At 49.0% G+C, this 15,271-nt stretch overlaps 1 protein-coding gene across 1 annotated transcript; it reads left to right on the top strand.

Moving 5' to 3' along the window:
• The first annotated feature begins 9,932 nt into the window (after positions 1 to 9,932).
• On the top strand, positions 9,933 to 15,269 carry FABP1 (fatty acid binding protein 1). The gene is made up of 4 exons (XM_010129962.2): positions 9,933 to 11,388; positions 12,398 to 12,570; positions 14,594 to 14,686; positions 15,219 to 15,269. The coding sequence occupies exons 1-4, from the start codon at positions 11,322 to 11,324 to the stop codon at positions 15,267 to 15,269; spliced, it is 384 nt and encodes a 127-aa protein (XP_010128264.1). The 5' UTR covers positions 9,933 to 11,321.
• The last annotated feature ends 2 nt before the right edge of the window (positions 15,270 to 15,271 follow it).

The following is a 15,271-nucleotide window of genomic DNA, read 5'->3' as shown; positions in this document are numbered from 1 at the left end:
CAGGGCACATTGGCGTGCAGTGGGGTGCTGGCCCTGTAATGGGCGTCCGTCCAAATCCCAAATGTGCATCCAGGTCCTTTCACAAGACACTGGATAAAAGAGGCAGCAGGGCATGACCTTGTTCTTCAGGGATGGCTTGGGTTTAAAACGATGGTGAACCCTCCCCAGGACCATCCCCAGAGTGACCTAAAGCCTGCAGGGCCACCTGGCCAGCTGAGGCGAGTGACCGATGTCTGTTTTGGGGACATCATCCACTCGCCTCAGCAGCCCCCAGCCTGCAGGGCAAATCCCACCATGGCAAAGTGGTGTAAAGAGATGATGTTCTCAGTTTCATATGTTTTTAATGCCTCATGCATTTTTGGGGGGGCTAAATAATCCTTTAACAACCAGCCGGGTTAGTTATTAGTCTTTTCCTCATTTACTGGCTCTGAAAGGCTTTTTTCCTCATCATGCTCCAGTGGCAGCTGACGCAAAGAAAAACTTCAATTAGCATCACTGGACAAAACAGTGAAATAACAGAAATGAAGAAAACACTAAAAGCTGCAGGACACGTGATTTGCCTCCTCTGCCCCGACCTTTCCGTTGACAGTGTGCCAAGGTGAATTCAGGATTTTTTTTTTTTTTTAGGTCTCGCTCAAACTTAGGCTAGAAGAAGGAAAAGATCAAATCCCTAGGAAAAGCTGCATACATTGACAGCTTTTATTACCCATGTAATAATTTAATATCACCAATATGCATCTGAGCATCTCCTGTTCACCCAGTACATCATGATGGGACCTCACCTAGACCCAGCACCATAGGACTTTATGCCTCTGGGTATTTACTTACCATATGTCTAATTTTTTCAATGTGTGCATTAGCCGCGTGAGATAACTTCACTGATTCATCTAACTTTTTTTTTTTCAAGAGAAGAGCTTACAATCATAGAATGGTTTGGGTTGGAAGGGACCTTCAAAGGTCATCTAGTCCAACCCCCCTGCAAGGAGCAGGGACATCTCCAACCAGATCAGGCTGCTCAGAGCCACATCCAACCTGGCCTTGAATGTTTCCAGGGATGGGGCATCCACCACCTTTCTGGACAACCTGGGCCAGTGTTCCACCACCCTCATTGTGGTTAAAAAAGAAAAAAAAAGTTCAATGATCCCTTCAGCATTACATCCCTCCTGGGTTATACCAGGATACCTGCTGCTCTGCACTGGCAGACAGAAATAGCAGCAAGGCCGTTGCTCCAGCTTTACCTGTGCCCTGGGTCTATCAGCGGTGACGGCCCTCGCTAATGAGACCCTGGGTTAATGCTGGAACGGCAGGGACTGCTTATGTGGCAGCCCCAGGCCAGCCCTGGGACATGTGCCCAGGGGGACAGTGACATTTATTTGGAGGGCTTTGCCCGTGCCCAGCCCTGCAAGCACCATGAATTCATGTTTAGAGAGCTGTTTCTCTAATGTTATTTTGAATTTTAAAAGAAAGGAGGGGAAAAGCGTGCCTGTGCGGCTGCACACCAGCCCACCTGGGCTTACCCACTGCAGCAACAGACCAAGAGCGGGAAAATACAACAGCTTTTAATTCACCCGATCTTACCCGGTGCCTCCGTATTCCGGCTGGGATTTGCGCTTCCCCTTTAGACCGTGCCTGTTCTGAGCAGTTCATGCCCTTTGGACCCACCTGTCAGAAACCAGCTGTATCTGCAAACCCCGGCTATGGCTGCCATCAGACTTTTCCAACTTCTTTTCATACAGCATCAGTTTCCATCCCTTCAGACAGAATTTCCTCAGCCCCTCCAGCCACCAAAGGCATCTCAAAGTGTGGTGAGGAACAAGGAAGCAGGAGAGCACCTACAGCAGTGAAAAAACGATTTTTTTTTCCTGCACAAGTCCCCCCGCAATTTTATGCCTTGCCCCACCGAATTGCAGCACCCCAAGGACAGCACTGCAATGCTCTCAGCTTCGTGTTTGCTGAACCCCTTTCTGTCCTGCAAGGAAGATGTTGGGTTTGGGTCCCCTTTCCATGCTCCCAGCAGAGCATCCCCAGGCCCAGGAGCTCTGCCAGAGCCACCAGTGAGGCCCATGTCACTAGATGGCGGCAATGCCTTGCATCATAGAATCAGGCACTCATAGAATCTTTAAGTTTGGAAAAGACCTCCAAGATGATCAAGTCCAACCATCAGCCTAATGCCATCCTGCATCCACGCAGGAGATGCACGAACACAGCCTCAGGAGAGCCTTGCCCTGCTTGCACCCAAGCCTTTCCCACCCTTGCACAGGTCCCTCCACCTTTCAGGCCACGCACACCCAGCCATCCCATCGGAATTTCAGGCGACGGTCAGGAAATGCCTCTCCAAAAAGCCCCATTTTGGAGCCGAGGAAGAGGAGGCAGGGGCAATGTCCTGCAGCAGGATGCCAGGCTACAGAGGTGGGCGGCCTGAGCCAACACAAGGGCTCCTTGAGGTAGGAAAGAGGTTGTTCATGTTCACTCCATCTTCTCCCTGAGATCCATCCTGGGGTTTTATCCTTCCAGCCTGGTCCTTCCTTCCCTGGGGGTCTCTGGAGCCTGTCTCCAGGGAGAAACTCAGAAAGGGGCACACGGAAAGACCCCAGCTCACAACCAGGACCAAAACATGCCGAATTTAAAGCCTGGAAAACACAAAAATCTCCCCTTTGCCTCTCAGTCTTGTCTTTACCCATGAGCCGGCCAGTGTCTGAAAACCATACACAAACAAAAGCTTTCAGACCTTTAAGTCACCCAAGCAACACCAGGAAGGTCCAGCAAGCAGGGTGACAAGGATGTCTGGGGTTTTGCAATGCCGCTTGCTACCCCACACAGGGTACATCCCAGTGGGAAGCGTGTTATGTTGTCTGAGAAAAGATATATAAGCTTGTCACTGGAGATGGATGAAGGAGTTACGCGTCCCCCTCTCCTCTGATGCACAGAAGCATGAACTTTCACTGAGCAAACAGGGAAATTCCAGGTAAAAAATTGTACAGTTTTGGCTAGGAATCAAACTATTTTAGTCCTGCCTTTCTCAGAGGCAGACCCACACGTCAGTGAGGTTCAGGGACCCATAGGGGGAAGGGGGCTAGGGAAGTTTGCAGAGAGTGTCTGCAACTGCACAAGCAAATGCATGCCCAGAATAATTTGTTTGAGCCTCATGTTAAGGAGATATAAAGTAGAAATGTACAATTGTAAATGGAGTAAAGTGCATGAATTTGTTACACCCAATGTGGCTCTTCTGCCCTCTTTCTAAATCAAATAAATTGCAGGTACCTCAGCTGACATGAGGTAGGACTTCCATGGGGGTCAGCACCTCTTCTCACCCACAAATGTGGGCACACGCACTTCTCCACTTCCACCTCTGGTGATTTTGCAGCGCAAGGAGCTGCCAGCACGTTGGCCCTTTCCCCACAGCTGAGTGCGACACTTTCACCGCGAGGTGTTTCACAACAGGCTCAAGACCATCTGTGTTGTGGTTTGAGTCTTGTAGACCAAAGCACAGGATGCACTTGTAGAGGCAGAGCAGAAAGGGAGCAGGGGGATGGGATTGCACAACGCTGGCTCCCGTGGTTGGACGTTGAAGATGCTATTACCTGGAGAAGGTTGTGCAATCTGATCCTGCTACACCAAAGTTCACATTAAACCCTAGGGCCAAATTTTATCTCAAAATTTGCAGTCCCCTAGGACATGGGCTCTTTGACCACTCACTAGGGACTCGACAAGAGGCTGTGGAGGCTGAGCAGTTACAGCATGTTCACTTCATCAGCCTCTCCAGGTGACTTCAGGAAAGTCAGTCTGCGTGCTCCATTACGTGCAAAATGCAGAGATGTGTGCTCAGGCACGTGCTTTGACTAGAGCAAACGTGGCAGCAGCACCAAGCAGGACATGAACGGTGGCAATCCCACAGCTCTGGCCTTGATGGCACCATCGTCATTTCTCATGGAGCATCTTCCCAGCCGTGAACCTGGCGAAAAGTCAGGTGGTCTCAGACCCCGTACAACCTCTCTGCCCTTCTCACGGTGGTGTCCTGCCTCAGCACCAAGCCTCTGGCTGATCCATCAGTCTTGTGTCCTTGCTTTCCCCAGCCAAGGAGCATCACCTGCTAGGAAAGGTCTATCTTAAATATAAACTGTGGTTATAAATTTGGCTCAGAGAGAGATGGAACAGTGGTTTTTGGCACAATGCATCTGCATATTCACCCTGGAGCGGTGAGGATACCAGGGTGATGATCACCCCAGAGCATGAGGCTCTTCTAGATATCATAGGTGTGGGACACCAAGTCAATTGCTTTGCCAGTGATATGACGTTTATGAAAAAACATTTCAGGGAATGAGACATTCATACAGTGCATGTGTGTGGCGAGATGGGTTGCACTTCAGGACTCATGTGCAACTAGTAGGGCACGCAGATGCACAGGCTCCTCCTCACGCCTGTATGGGCCTGAGAAGCTCTCCTTGACTAATTAGCTGCAACCCACTGTGAGCAGTCATTAAGTTAAGCGGCTGTGCTTGATAAATCAGGATCTAGGAGAGCACGGGCCAGCTGGAGAGGTGAGCATAGGCCCACAGTGACAGCCAGGTGTCCCCCCAGGACTGGAGTTCACATGACCACCTGTAGGCACTTGGAGGCTGCTGCTCTTTGCATCCCAACACGCAAGTCTCCACTTGGTCAGATGAAGGTTTACTTACCCCCACTGCACCTGAGGGACTTTTCATGCTCCCAGATCAGATGGAGACATCTGCACTGCAAATGTGTGGTGGGGTGAGATGAAACATATTTGCATTGGTTAAATGTTCAGTGGCTCTACTTTGGGTGACTCTTTCAGACCTTCCTCACTCAAGAACATTAACTGCTAATAGATCCATTTCTTTCCCAACATTTTCTTTCTCTGCCCTGGCACAAACCAGCTCCGTAAACAATGACCATCATTTCCAGTCCTTGTCCCCTGACTCCCTGAGCTGGGTGGTGGGATAGAGGACAGCCTCATCCCACCAAAGGCCAAGCTGCAAGGACAATACACACTCTCTGAGAGCACGAGCAGGGGTCCACATGTTTGAGGTAAGAGAGTGAGAGGAAAGCAGCACAGCCAGCAGCTTTACTCCTGCTATGAGGCAAGACTCCAACAGCAAAGGGCAGCTCTTCTGTAAGCTCTGCTCCCCAGGCGATCCTTGGAAAGCAAGGCTACGGCAGTGACAGGTCTCACGCTACCCGTGAAACCTCTGCCTTGCCCTTGGAGAAGCAAATACTGAGCCTTTGCTCCCTCTGGGACCTTTGTAATAAGATGACAAGGGCTGAGAGCCACCCTTCACTGAATTTCGGCATTAATGGAAAGCTTTATCAAGCAGCAGCGCTTTGTACAAGCTGCCGCTTTTGGCAGTCTTATCAAGGCTCTGATAGTGGCATATCTAATCTAAACCAACATGAACTGGCGCTTGCGTGTCCATGGCTTAGAAGTTACAGCTTGGAGGTAGCCAACCTCCAGGAGACTGCCAGCGCCGTTCTAAAAAGACAAAAATCTGGGAAAGGTGCATTATTTCCTCTCAGTGCTGTCTTGGTAAAATAGCACAATGAAAAATTGGTGGAAACCAAGAAGGACAGAGAGTTCATAGCAGCAGCAGCAGCATCTTTTCCCATCCCCTCTCATCCAATTTGAAGCAATGCAGCCCTATGGCCTGTTGATGAAACCTTTCTTCCTTAAGGTTAAAAATAATCAGACCAAAGATGTGAAAATGTACAAGCAAAGAAGAAACAGGGACGAGCCAAGTAATAATACAGGTTGAGATAGAGGGAAGCCCACCTGGGGATCTGTGATTGGCAAGCTTGTGACCAAGCTCTTCAAAAGGTGGCTAGGGGTTTTGGAGTGTCCAACTGGACCCACACTGGAGAAGACCATGACTGAATTGGCAAAAGCCCTGGCTTGTAGCCTTTCACATTTTGTCTAAGAAAATCCTAGTGTAGAGCCCAGTCCCAGCTTCCCAAAGCACTAAGGTGAAACCAATGGCTTCATAAAGTCTGGGGAGTCAGCAGTGGGATACATAAGAGTGAGAGAAGAGGTGGAGGTGCATGAAGACATTCCTAGACCTCCACAATGCTGCCAGGTACCCATCCTAGGCTACAGTAAAGTGCGTCTCCCCACACAGCGCTCCGGCTGTAAAGTCCTTTTCAAAGTTCAGAGCTTAAATCAAAGTTTTGGTTCAAACTGGAAGAGGTAGAGAAGAATTTTTGCTGCAGGAGCCCTGACACCCAAAATCCTATTCCCCACCATAATATCCAAATTGTCAAGATGCAGCGCACGTAGGAGAGTGGTTTCCCAGCACGCTGGATGATGCTGAATGACAGTGCTTAATTCATGGGAGCTAGGACCAGGAATCCCAGGGAAGGGTCAAGGGAAAGTGATAACAGACTGCAACTGCTCCACACACAGCTACAGAGATGATGGGGCCAAATTCTTCTTGGTTATGGCAGATGTTATAACATGAGGCACCGGCCACAAATTGCCATTTGGGAGGTTTGGGTTGAGCACCTCTTCATAGAATCATAGAATGGTTAGAGTTGGAAGGGACCTTCCAAGGTCATATAGTCCAACCCCCCTGCAAGGAGCAGGGACATCTCCAACCAGATCAGGTTGCTCAGAGCCTCATCCAACCTGGCCTGGAATGTTTCCAGGGATGGGGCATCCACCACCTCTCTGGGCAACCTCTGCCAGTGTTCTACAACCCTCATTGTAAAAAATTTTTTCCTAATATCCAATCTAAATCTACCCCCCTCTATTTTAAAACCATTACTCCTTGTCCTATCACAACAGGCCCTGCTGAACAGCCTTTCCCCATCTTTCTTGTAGGCCCTCTTTAGGTACTAGAAGACCGCTATCAGGTCTCCCCGGAGCCTTCTCTTCTCCAGGCTGAACAGCCCCAACTCTCTCAGCCTGTCCTCATAAGAGAGGTGCTCCAGCCCTTTTATCATCTTCGTGGCCCTCCTCTGGACCTTCTCCAACTGGTCCATGTCCTTCTTATGTTGGGGGCTCCAAAACTGGACACAGTACTCCAGGTGGGGTCTCACCAGGGCAGAGTAGAGGGGGAGAATCACCTCCCTCGACCTGCTGGCCACGCTCCTCTTGATGCAGCCCAGGATGCAGTTGGCCTTCTGGGCCGCAAGGGCGCATTGCCAGCTCATGTTGAGCTTCTTGTCCACCAGCACTCCCTCTTCTAGAGAGGTGGGTGGTGCAGCCTCGGGGTGGTTACTCAGAGAAGCAGAGGGGGTGGTTTTTGAGATTTGGCCAAAGCCATGGCTGAGCTGATCTGGTGTTGGTGATGTTCTTGCTTTGAGCAGGAGGTTGAACCAGAGACCTTCAGAGGTCTTTCCCAACTGGTGTTTCTCTGATTCATCACCCTGGGACAGAGAGCATTCGGATGCCTCCATGGCTAGGAGCAAGCTGAGAAGTTTTGCATGTCCATATCTTTGATTCAGATGCAAAAAGCAGAAATGAGACACTTCTGTCCTTTTTTTTTTCTGACAAGTTTCTAAGATCTTACACTTTATTTTCAAAGCAACTTAAACACAAAAATACCTAGTTTCCTCAATAATTTTTGAAAATGATCCATGCCTTTTCACTTTCTACAAACCAGGTTCAGATTTTAGGATATGGACCAGTTCTGGAGCCCCTAGCATAAGAAGGACATGGACCAGTTGGAGAGGGTCCAGGGGAGGGCCACAAAGATGGTCAGAGGGCTGGAGCACCTCTCCTATGAGGACAGACTGAGAGAGTTGGGGCTGTTTAGCCTGGAGAAGAGGAGGCCCTGGGGAGACCTGATAGCAGCCTTCCAGTGCCTAAAGGGGGCCTGCAGGAAAGATGGGGAGAAACTCTTCAGTAGGGCCTGTTGTGACAGGATGAGGGGTAATGGTTTCAAAATAGAGGACAGTAGATTTAGATGAGATAATAGGAAAAAATTTTTTACAGTGATGGTGGTGGAACACCGGAACAGGTTGCCCAGAGAGGTAGTTGATGCCCCATCCCTGGAAACGTTCAAGGCCAGGTTGGACGGGGCTGTGAGCAACCTGATCTGGTTGGAGATGTCCCTGCTTCTTGCAGGGGGGTTGGACTAGAAGACCTTTGAACGTCCCTTCCAACCCAAACCCTTCTATGATTCTATGAAATGGTCAGCTGACTCAGCCTTGTGTTGATGCAAATCAGGTGCATTTTCTTGGCCCCGGAAAGTTAAAGTGGTGTCATGTTTTAAAAGACCCTGTGTTCTGATGGGGAAATGTATACGTATTCTGAACTTTGCTATTGAGATTAAGTTTACTTCACCTGTTGTTTGCTCAGCAGGCCTGGCTAGGTAATAATTAACCCTGGCCAAATTTCATTCAGTAAAGGTTTCTTCTTTTTTTTTTTTATAAGAACTTCTGCATTTCTTCACTAGTGGAAACAAAAGAACATGAGTCCAACAGAACACTTGCAGACAAAACAAAGAGATTTTACTTTTGATAATTGATCAAAAATCAGTTGGTTGCATTTCCAAACTTGCCAGCAGTGATCCATCATCCACATTCATCCAACACACCGAAGCTGGGAGCACAGATATGTTACCTCTATCCACAATAAGTAGAAGAGGAGAGGATACCTGCAGAAAACATCTTGGGTCTCAAATAGGGTGAATTCTCTCATCAGTTGTCCATTTCTGCCAACTACTCAAACAATTTGTGCTCAGTTACCAAGAAAGTCCTGAACAATTATATTCCCCTTTTAACATTTCATGGGTGACATCCAGACCTTAGGAGCCTGGCCTGGCCAGGAGGAGTGCTCACCCAGTTTCTGGTGGTTTTCTAAGTGCTGGTGGCTGTATCTCCTTTCAGGCTGGCGTGGGTCTCCCAGGAAGACTGTGGGCCTGGGAAGTCTGGCTGAGACATCTGGCTTCCTCAGGGGTCAGGGAAATAAGGCACTGCTTCAAGCACCTAAGATTGGATTAATCTTCACTAATACAAAAATTTACAAAAAAACCTAGACATGTAGACTTCTTTTGGAGAGTCTGGAGGGAGATATGCAGCCCTGGGACACTACTCATGAAGTGTTTCTGCGATTTCTCTCCTTTGGCTCATCTAGACATCAGCTCATCATCATTGCACTGGATGTGGCTGGGGCTACCTGGGAAAGGTCTGTCCCTACTGACTTAGTGGCCACCCTCTCTTTCTAGCCTGCATCTGGAAATGGGTGAGAACTGGGCATCCACCCTGACAGTGGGATGTGGTCAGATGTGGCTGGTCTGGGGTGCATCTCACTGAAAAATGAATGAAAACCACAACTTCAGGTTGCTCCAGTTGATGATGGCAGGGGAAAAATGAGCCATGCAGAGCTGGAGCTTTCCTGTGATGATCACTCCATCAGGAGCACTGGGCTCTGAGCCGAGTCAGATGATAGAAAAATTTTCAAGTGTTTTTTCAGGTCTGAATCCCTCTCCCCATAATGTAAAGTGAGGGACCTGGAGGAGCAGCCAGAGGTCCAGGGCATGAATGCATGGGAGGCATACGTGCTTCCAGGTGGCCCATGGCCAGAGGACATTGCCTGGCAGGAGAGAGGGAGCTTCCAGTTCTGGCTGCTGCCAGGACCTGGCCAGAGAGGTCAGTCACCACTGTCCTCATGAAGAAGCCCCCAAAAAGAGATGTGTGGCAGCGCAGCCCTGCATGACCCTGAGGGATTCCCCCGGGGCGGGAGGAAAAATTAAATGCAGTTCCTAAGGTTGGTGACATCATTCCTGTTGGGAAGCCCAGGATAAAAAGGGAAAAAAGCTGAAAAGCTGCTTGGAGAAAGTGTTGAATCCACCCATCCCCCCATGAATGCTCTCTGAACCTGCCTGGTCCCCTCTGTGGTGTTAAGCAGTGATGTCCCCTATGGACACCCCCCCCCCCAAGACAGCTTCACCCACCACCGCCCCACCAGAAGAGGTTTTCCCTCTCCTGCCTCATCAGGCAGACACTAATTAACCAGACACTGAGGCTGAATCTAGCCCAGGCAGCGTCACTGTGCACCGCTGCGGCACAGAGAGCGGAGGCTGGCGGCAGCTCCAGGCTGAGCTTGCAGGAGTGGGATGGGTGGCCGCAGAGGGCTCTGGCTGGATCTCCAGATTGGAAGGAGACAGATTTTTTTTTTTCATGCTTATCCATTATTTCATTATTTCACTTTTAAAAAGGTCTAAGATGCTATGAGAAGGTAGAATAGAAGAATTGCAAAAGGAGAAGGCATATGAGTGAAAAGGGGGAAAATCCCTGAGCTGGGGATTTAGGAGGGAGGAGGAATTCATTGGGGCAGAGGATGATATGGGAGCAAGAAGCAGAGCCTGAGAGTTCAGACTCAGAGGATGGATGCTCAGATGCTGTGCAGCAAGCTGGGATGCTCAGCCAAGGGGACCACACTGAGAAAGAAGCCCAGCCCCAAGTCCTGCTTTGGAGGGAGGAATCAGCATGGGGGCTGCTGCTGGCCCCCCTTCTGATGTGGCATTTGGGAGAAAGGCAGATCTGAGAGCTGGGATGCTCCTTCAGTACACAAGTGACTGTGGTTCTTCTGGGGAAAGGAGAGAAAAGGGGGGGTTAGCACTGGCTTCTGGCAATAACCTTCATAGATCACTGACGGCACCGATCCATCCATCCACAGGAAACCTCTTTCTTGGACGCGAGGTCATAGTGATGGGATCTGAATTAAACTGCAGCCTTCAGGATGAGCCAGTTCAAGCCCAGGATTTGATTTTGAGCCATTTTTTTCTTTAGGTGATGATGATTTTGCGACTACTGCTACATCTGGGTTACACCAAACCCACCGTTAGAGAGGACCATGGGGTATCTGAAGGAGTGAGCAAGTTAGTTCCTGCCAGCGCGCAGCCACTTTGTGCCAGTGCTAAAGACCCAGAGTGCACACATCAGCCAGGAGAGACCACACCAGTGGCAGCTCCAGAAAACACCATAACCTTTCACTAATTTCTCCTCTTCCAGATGTGCGCTTCCAGACTGCAAGCTGATTAGACGACTTAGCTCGTTCCTCTGACAATTAATCTCTTTGCTCAATTATTTTATCATTTGTTTATAGATGCCACGTTTCTACCTCCATAAAATGGGTTTGTGGGATTTTCCATGCCCCCACGTTGGAAATCGATCTCCATAAAATGTAGAGCAATTTATGACTGATCATTGCTCAGTTTTACGTTAATGTTTGAAACGGGGCCATAAAAGCATGACATCATCTTACCTCTGACTATCTTTTAGGGCAAAAGGACCTTATAAAACCAAGCTCTGCTTACAAGCAAGGCACCTTCTCTTGTGTTGGGAGCACAGAGAGCCTTTCCATCATGAGCTTCACTGGGAAGTACGAACTCCAGTCCCAGGAAAATTTTGAACCTTTTATGAAAGCCCTTGGTAAGTGCCTGCATGCGATGTGTGCTGCTTTGCCTCTGCAGATCTCACTGATATTTGGGAGTCCAACCGTTCTGATGATGTAGATTGAAAATATCTCTTGGATTTCCTGTTTCGATCTGTCGTGTTGCGGTTGTTGGGTTTTTTAAAGGCATGTGCACGGAAATATGATCTCAAAATAGAAAAGAAAGCATCTCTCTGGCTGGTGACTGGAGGTCAAGAGATGCTGCGTGACATTTTATGGCTTGCAAGAAAATGGTCCCAGCAGTCTCTGCAGCCACAGGCCAGCACGGCAGTGCTCTGCACGTGTGATAAGCCACCGGGACCTTGGTGGCTTAGGGCGACTGCAGATCTGCTCCGTCAGGCTGTGAAATTCGAGGGTGAGCAGGACATCGCTCAGCCCACCATGCTGCTGCTCAGCGATGCCCCCAAACCCCAAATTCCACCATTCATCGGAAAAATAATCGAGTTGTTTAAAAGCCTAATGATGAATGCCAGGGAACATGCTCAGAAGGCTTTGCACTACTTCTGCACAGTTAGATACCAGAGGAACTCTACCTGTCAGATCAGCTTCAGGCTCTGGGAGAAGACTTTACTCAGCTGGTTCTGAGAGACCCTGGATCTCATTTAGAAAAGCACTTGGTTCCTTCATTCTGCCTCAATTTATTCTATTTTCTCTGCTAGCCTCTCAGTGAAGGAAGCAAACCAAGATTTTTTCTTTTCATCTGATGCTTAGCCAGGGAGGTAGCTGCTCTGCTCCCAGCCAGATCAGTGGGAAAAGGGAGAAGTCTAGTTCCCATACAAAACCCAGGATGGCAGCATTTGTTATTCTTACTCCCTAGCAAACTCAGGGCCATGTCCTCAGGGGACTATAATCCTTGCCAGGCTTTTCCACACTAGAATAGAAATTCTCCCAGCTTTGGGTCCCCAAATCCTGCCACATTCATTTGGCAGCAGCAACCTGCCCACCGAAGGCTCCAAGGTCCACCTCACGTCTCTTGTTCCTGGACAGGGCTTCCCGATGACCACATCCAGAAGGGCAAGGACATCAAAAGCATCTCAGAAATTGTGCAGGATGGGAAAAAGTTCAAGATTACCGTGACCACTGGCTCCAAAGTGCTGCAAAACGAGTTCACCATTGGGGAGGAGTGCGAGATTGAGATGCTGACAGGAGAGAAAGTCAAGGTGAGTGACCAGTTCCTCTTCTGCCAGGTCTGCGGGGACTCAGGGAAATGAAGTTTCCTTTCCAACAATTCCCTCTGCACTTGAGCCAAAAGGAATGAGCAGACCATGGTGTTAAAGCTGACACAGGGCAAAGACCTGGGTAATTCCCCAACCTGGTTCTGCCTAACACCGGCACAGGTTGCCCAGAGAGGTGGTGGATGCGCCAGCCCTGAAAACATTCAAGGGCAGGTTGGACGGGGCTCTGAGCAACCTGATCTGGTAGGAGATGTCCCTGGTCCTTGCAGGGGGTTGGACTGGATGGGCTTGAAAGGTCCCTTCCAACCCTAACGATTCTATTATTTAAGACAGTGGGAAGGGGCTAATTGCTGAAACCGAGTCTGCAGATGTGACACCCACTGCCCGGCTCCCTGCAGGTCCTCAGTAAGGTTCTTAGGGACACATTTGCGGAAATCATAATCCATTTCTGAACCATCTTCCTGAGCTACTCAGAGCCCAAGACTCTGAAGTTTCCACGATTTTGCTTTTGCAAAACACGGTACAAACTCCACAACCAGCACCTCTGCAGATGAAAGTTTGCATTTCTAAAGCTATTTTAATAGCCAGTTTGAAAAGTACTGGAAGCCACTGTTTTAACAGCCTGTTTGGAAAAGGGGGATAGAGACGCTTTGGTAAATTTTTCCATAAAAATTTGAGGTGGAAAAAGGTCAACTTTCTGTCACATTGCAACACGAAACATATTCTCCTCTTCATTTTGTCGGCTCAAAGGTAGTGCAGGAAAGTCAGCCAATGAATCATAAACCAATAAATCTCTCCTTTTAAATCTCTCCCAGTGGCTGTTAGCTTGTTTGCTACCCTTTTCCACTGCTTCTGTTTACGCTGAGTGAGATGATTTGGCAAGGTGAGGATTTATCACCCTTGAAATTGGGTCAGCTCCCGTTCCTGGACATTAGTTTATAATGCTTCATAAAATGTCAAGACAGCATCACTGACAAATATTGCTGCTTACCTCTACCTCGGGAGAAGATGATATTGCAGGGACTTTTGAAAGCAGGAGGAATGATCACCAAGGAAATATCCCAGTGAATTGGGGTCTGAGGGCTGTACCTGCTCTACCACGATTTCTAGCATCACTGAAGTCCCTTGCGCATAAACTAGGGGGAAACTGCTATTAGAAGAGTTTTACCCTCCATGAATCAGCAGCTCTAGGGCAGATGAACATATCTTACAGCTGGATAGACAGATAAACAAAAATGTTTTTTGCTGGGTTATTTCTTGGAGTAATTTCAATGACTGGTGATAACATGGGGGTGTTGGTGTCAGCCTTTCTAGACATGCAGTTCCTTGCGGGGTCAGAGACTCTGCAGATGCACATATCCCCCTGAGAGCTTTTCAGCCATGACTGTGTTTCTGGAAGCTCTTTAAATTGTTTCCCACCTTGATCGAGACTCTCCCCAGCCCCACGCTGTCACCCAGCTCCCCATCACCCCAACCCAAGGGAGGCTGCAGCAGCAAAGTGCAATAGGTGAGTGGTAGAAAGGAAACGATCTGGCATGTCCTGGTCCTGCTCAGGTGGCTCCACAGTCCTCTCTTCAGAGGCGTGAAGGTCCTCTTGGTCTTGGTGCTGCATGAGGAGCTCCCCCAAGGAGCATCAGGGCTACATGGAGGTACCAGCACTGGCAGAGAGAAAAGCCTTCTTTCCTCTCCCCCAAAACTGCTCCAGCATCTAACAGTGCAGAAGCCATGAGTGATTCTCTGTTCAGAGGGGAGAGCGGTAGGTGTGGCAGAAAAAGTGCACTCCTGTAGAGCCCAAAGTCAACCTCCGTACCCTTGCTGTGTTGTAGTCACCACCAGCACAACCCTCCCTCCTCCTCCTCCCAGGAAAGCTCCAGGACAGCAGCTTGCTCCAAACAGCTTGCAGAGGGGACAGTGGCAACTCAGTACAGAAGGGGAAGGACAAAATGCAGGGGTTGATATGGTCTGCAGCGACAACATTAATGCCTCTGTCTCCTCCCCTCTCTACCAGGCTGTTGTTCAGATGGAGGGTAACAACAAACTGATTTCAAACTTCAAAGGGCTGAAATCCGTCACTGAACTCAACGGAGACATCATCACCAGTGTAAGTGTAGAAGAGAGGGGCAATGGCTGGAGTAACAGTGCCTAGAGCTGCCGACAGAGTTCTGGCCCTACAAAGCCTACAGAGATGCTGTCAGCCTTAAAGAGGTGCTGGAGACGAGCACGTGCTCGCACTCAGGCTCTGTAGCCAAAGCTGGTCAGTTGGCCAGGCACTGAAGGCAGCTTTTCATTAATAATCTGATCCAAAAAAAATATTCTTTGAGACACTAGTAGGCATTTCTGATCAAAGTTGCACGCAATGTGGGCATGTTCTCACCGCCTCAGATGTGTACGTTTGTGGCTGGGCATGGCACTTTTAAAAAAGAGAGGTGCAGCAGACTGATCCCAGCTGAGTGATGTCAGATTGTCCCTACCTGCTTTGGGGTGTTCATGAAGAAAACTAAAGCTTTAACAATTCAGTGTATAGGAGATAGACTGGGGACCAGTCCTGTTTTGATTTGCAAGATTGGATCCTTTCCACGTAGAGTTTGGAGCCAAGCACCATGAACAGCTATTGTTTTCCATTTGTTTTTCAGACGATGACCATGGGAGACCTCACCTACAAGAGAGTCAGCAAGAGAATCTAGAG

Source organism: Chlamydotis macqueenii, chromosome 4, assembly GCF_036417535.1.
Source record: "Chlamydotis macqueenii isolate bChlMac1 chromosome 4, bChlMac1.mat, whole genome shotgun sequence".
NCBI lineage: Eukaryota > Metazoa > Chordata > Aves > Otidiformes > Otididae > Chlamydotis > Chlamydotis macqueenii.
The sequence above is the reverse complement of the archived record's forward strand: the minus strand, read 5'-3'. Positions and strand labels throughout refer to the sequence as shown.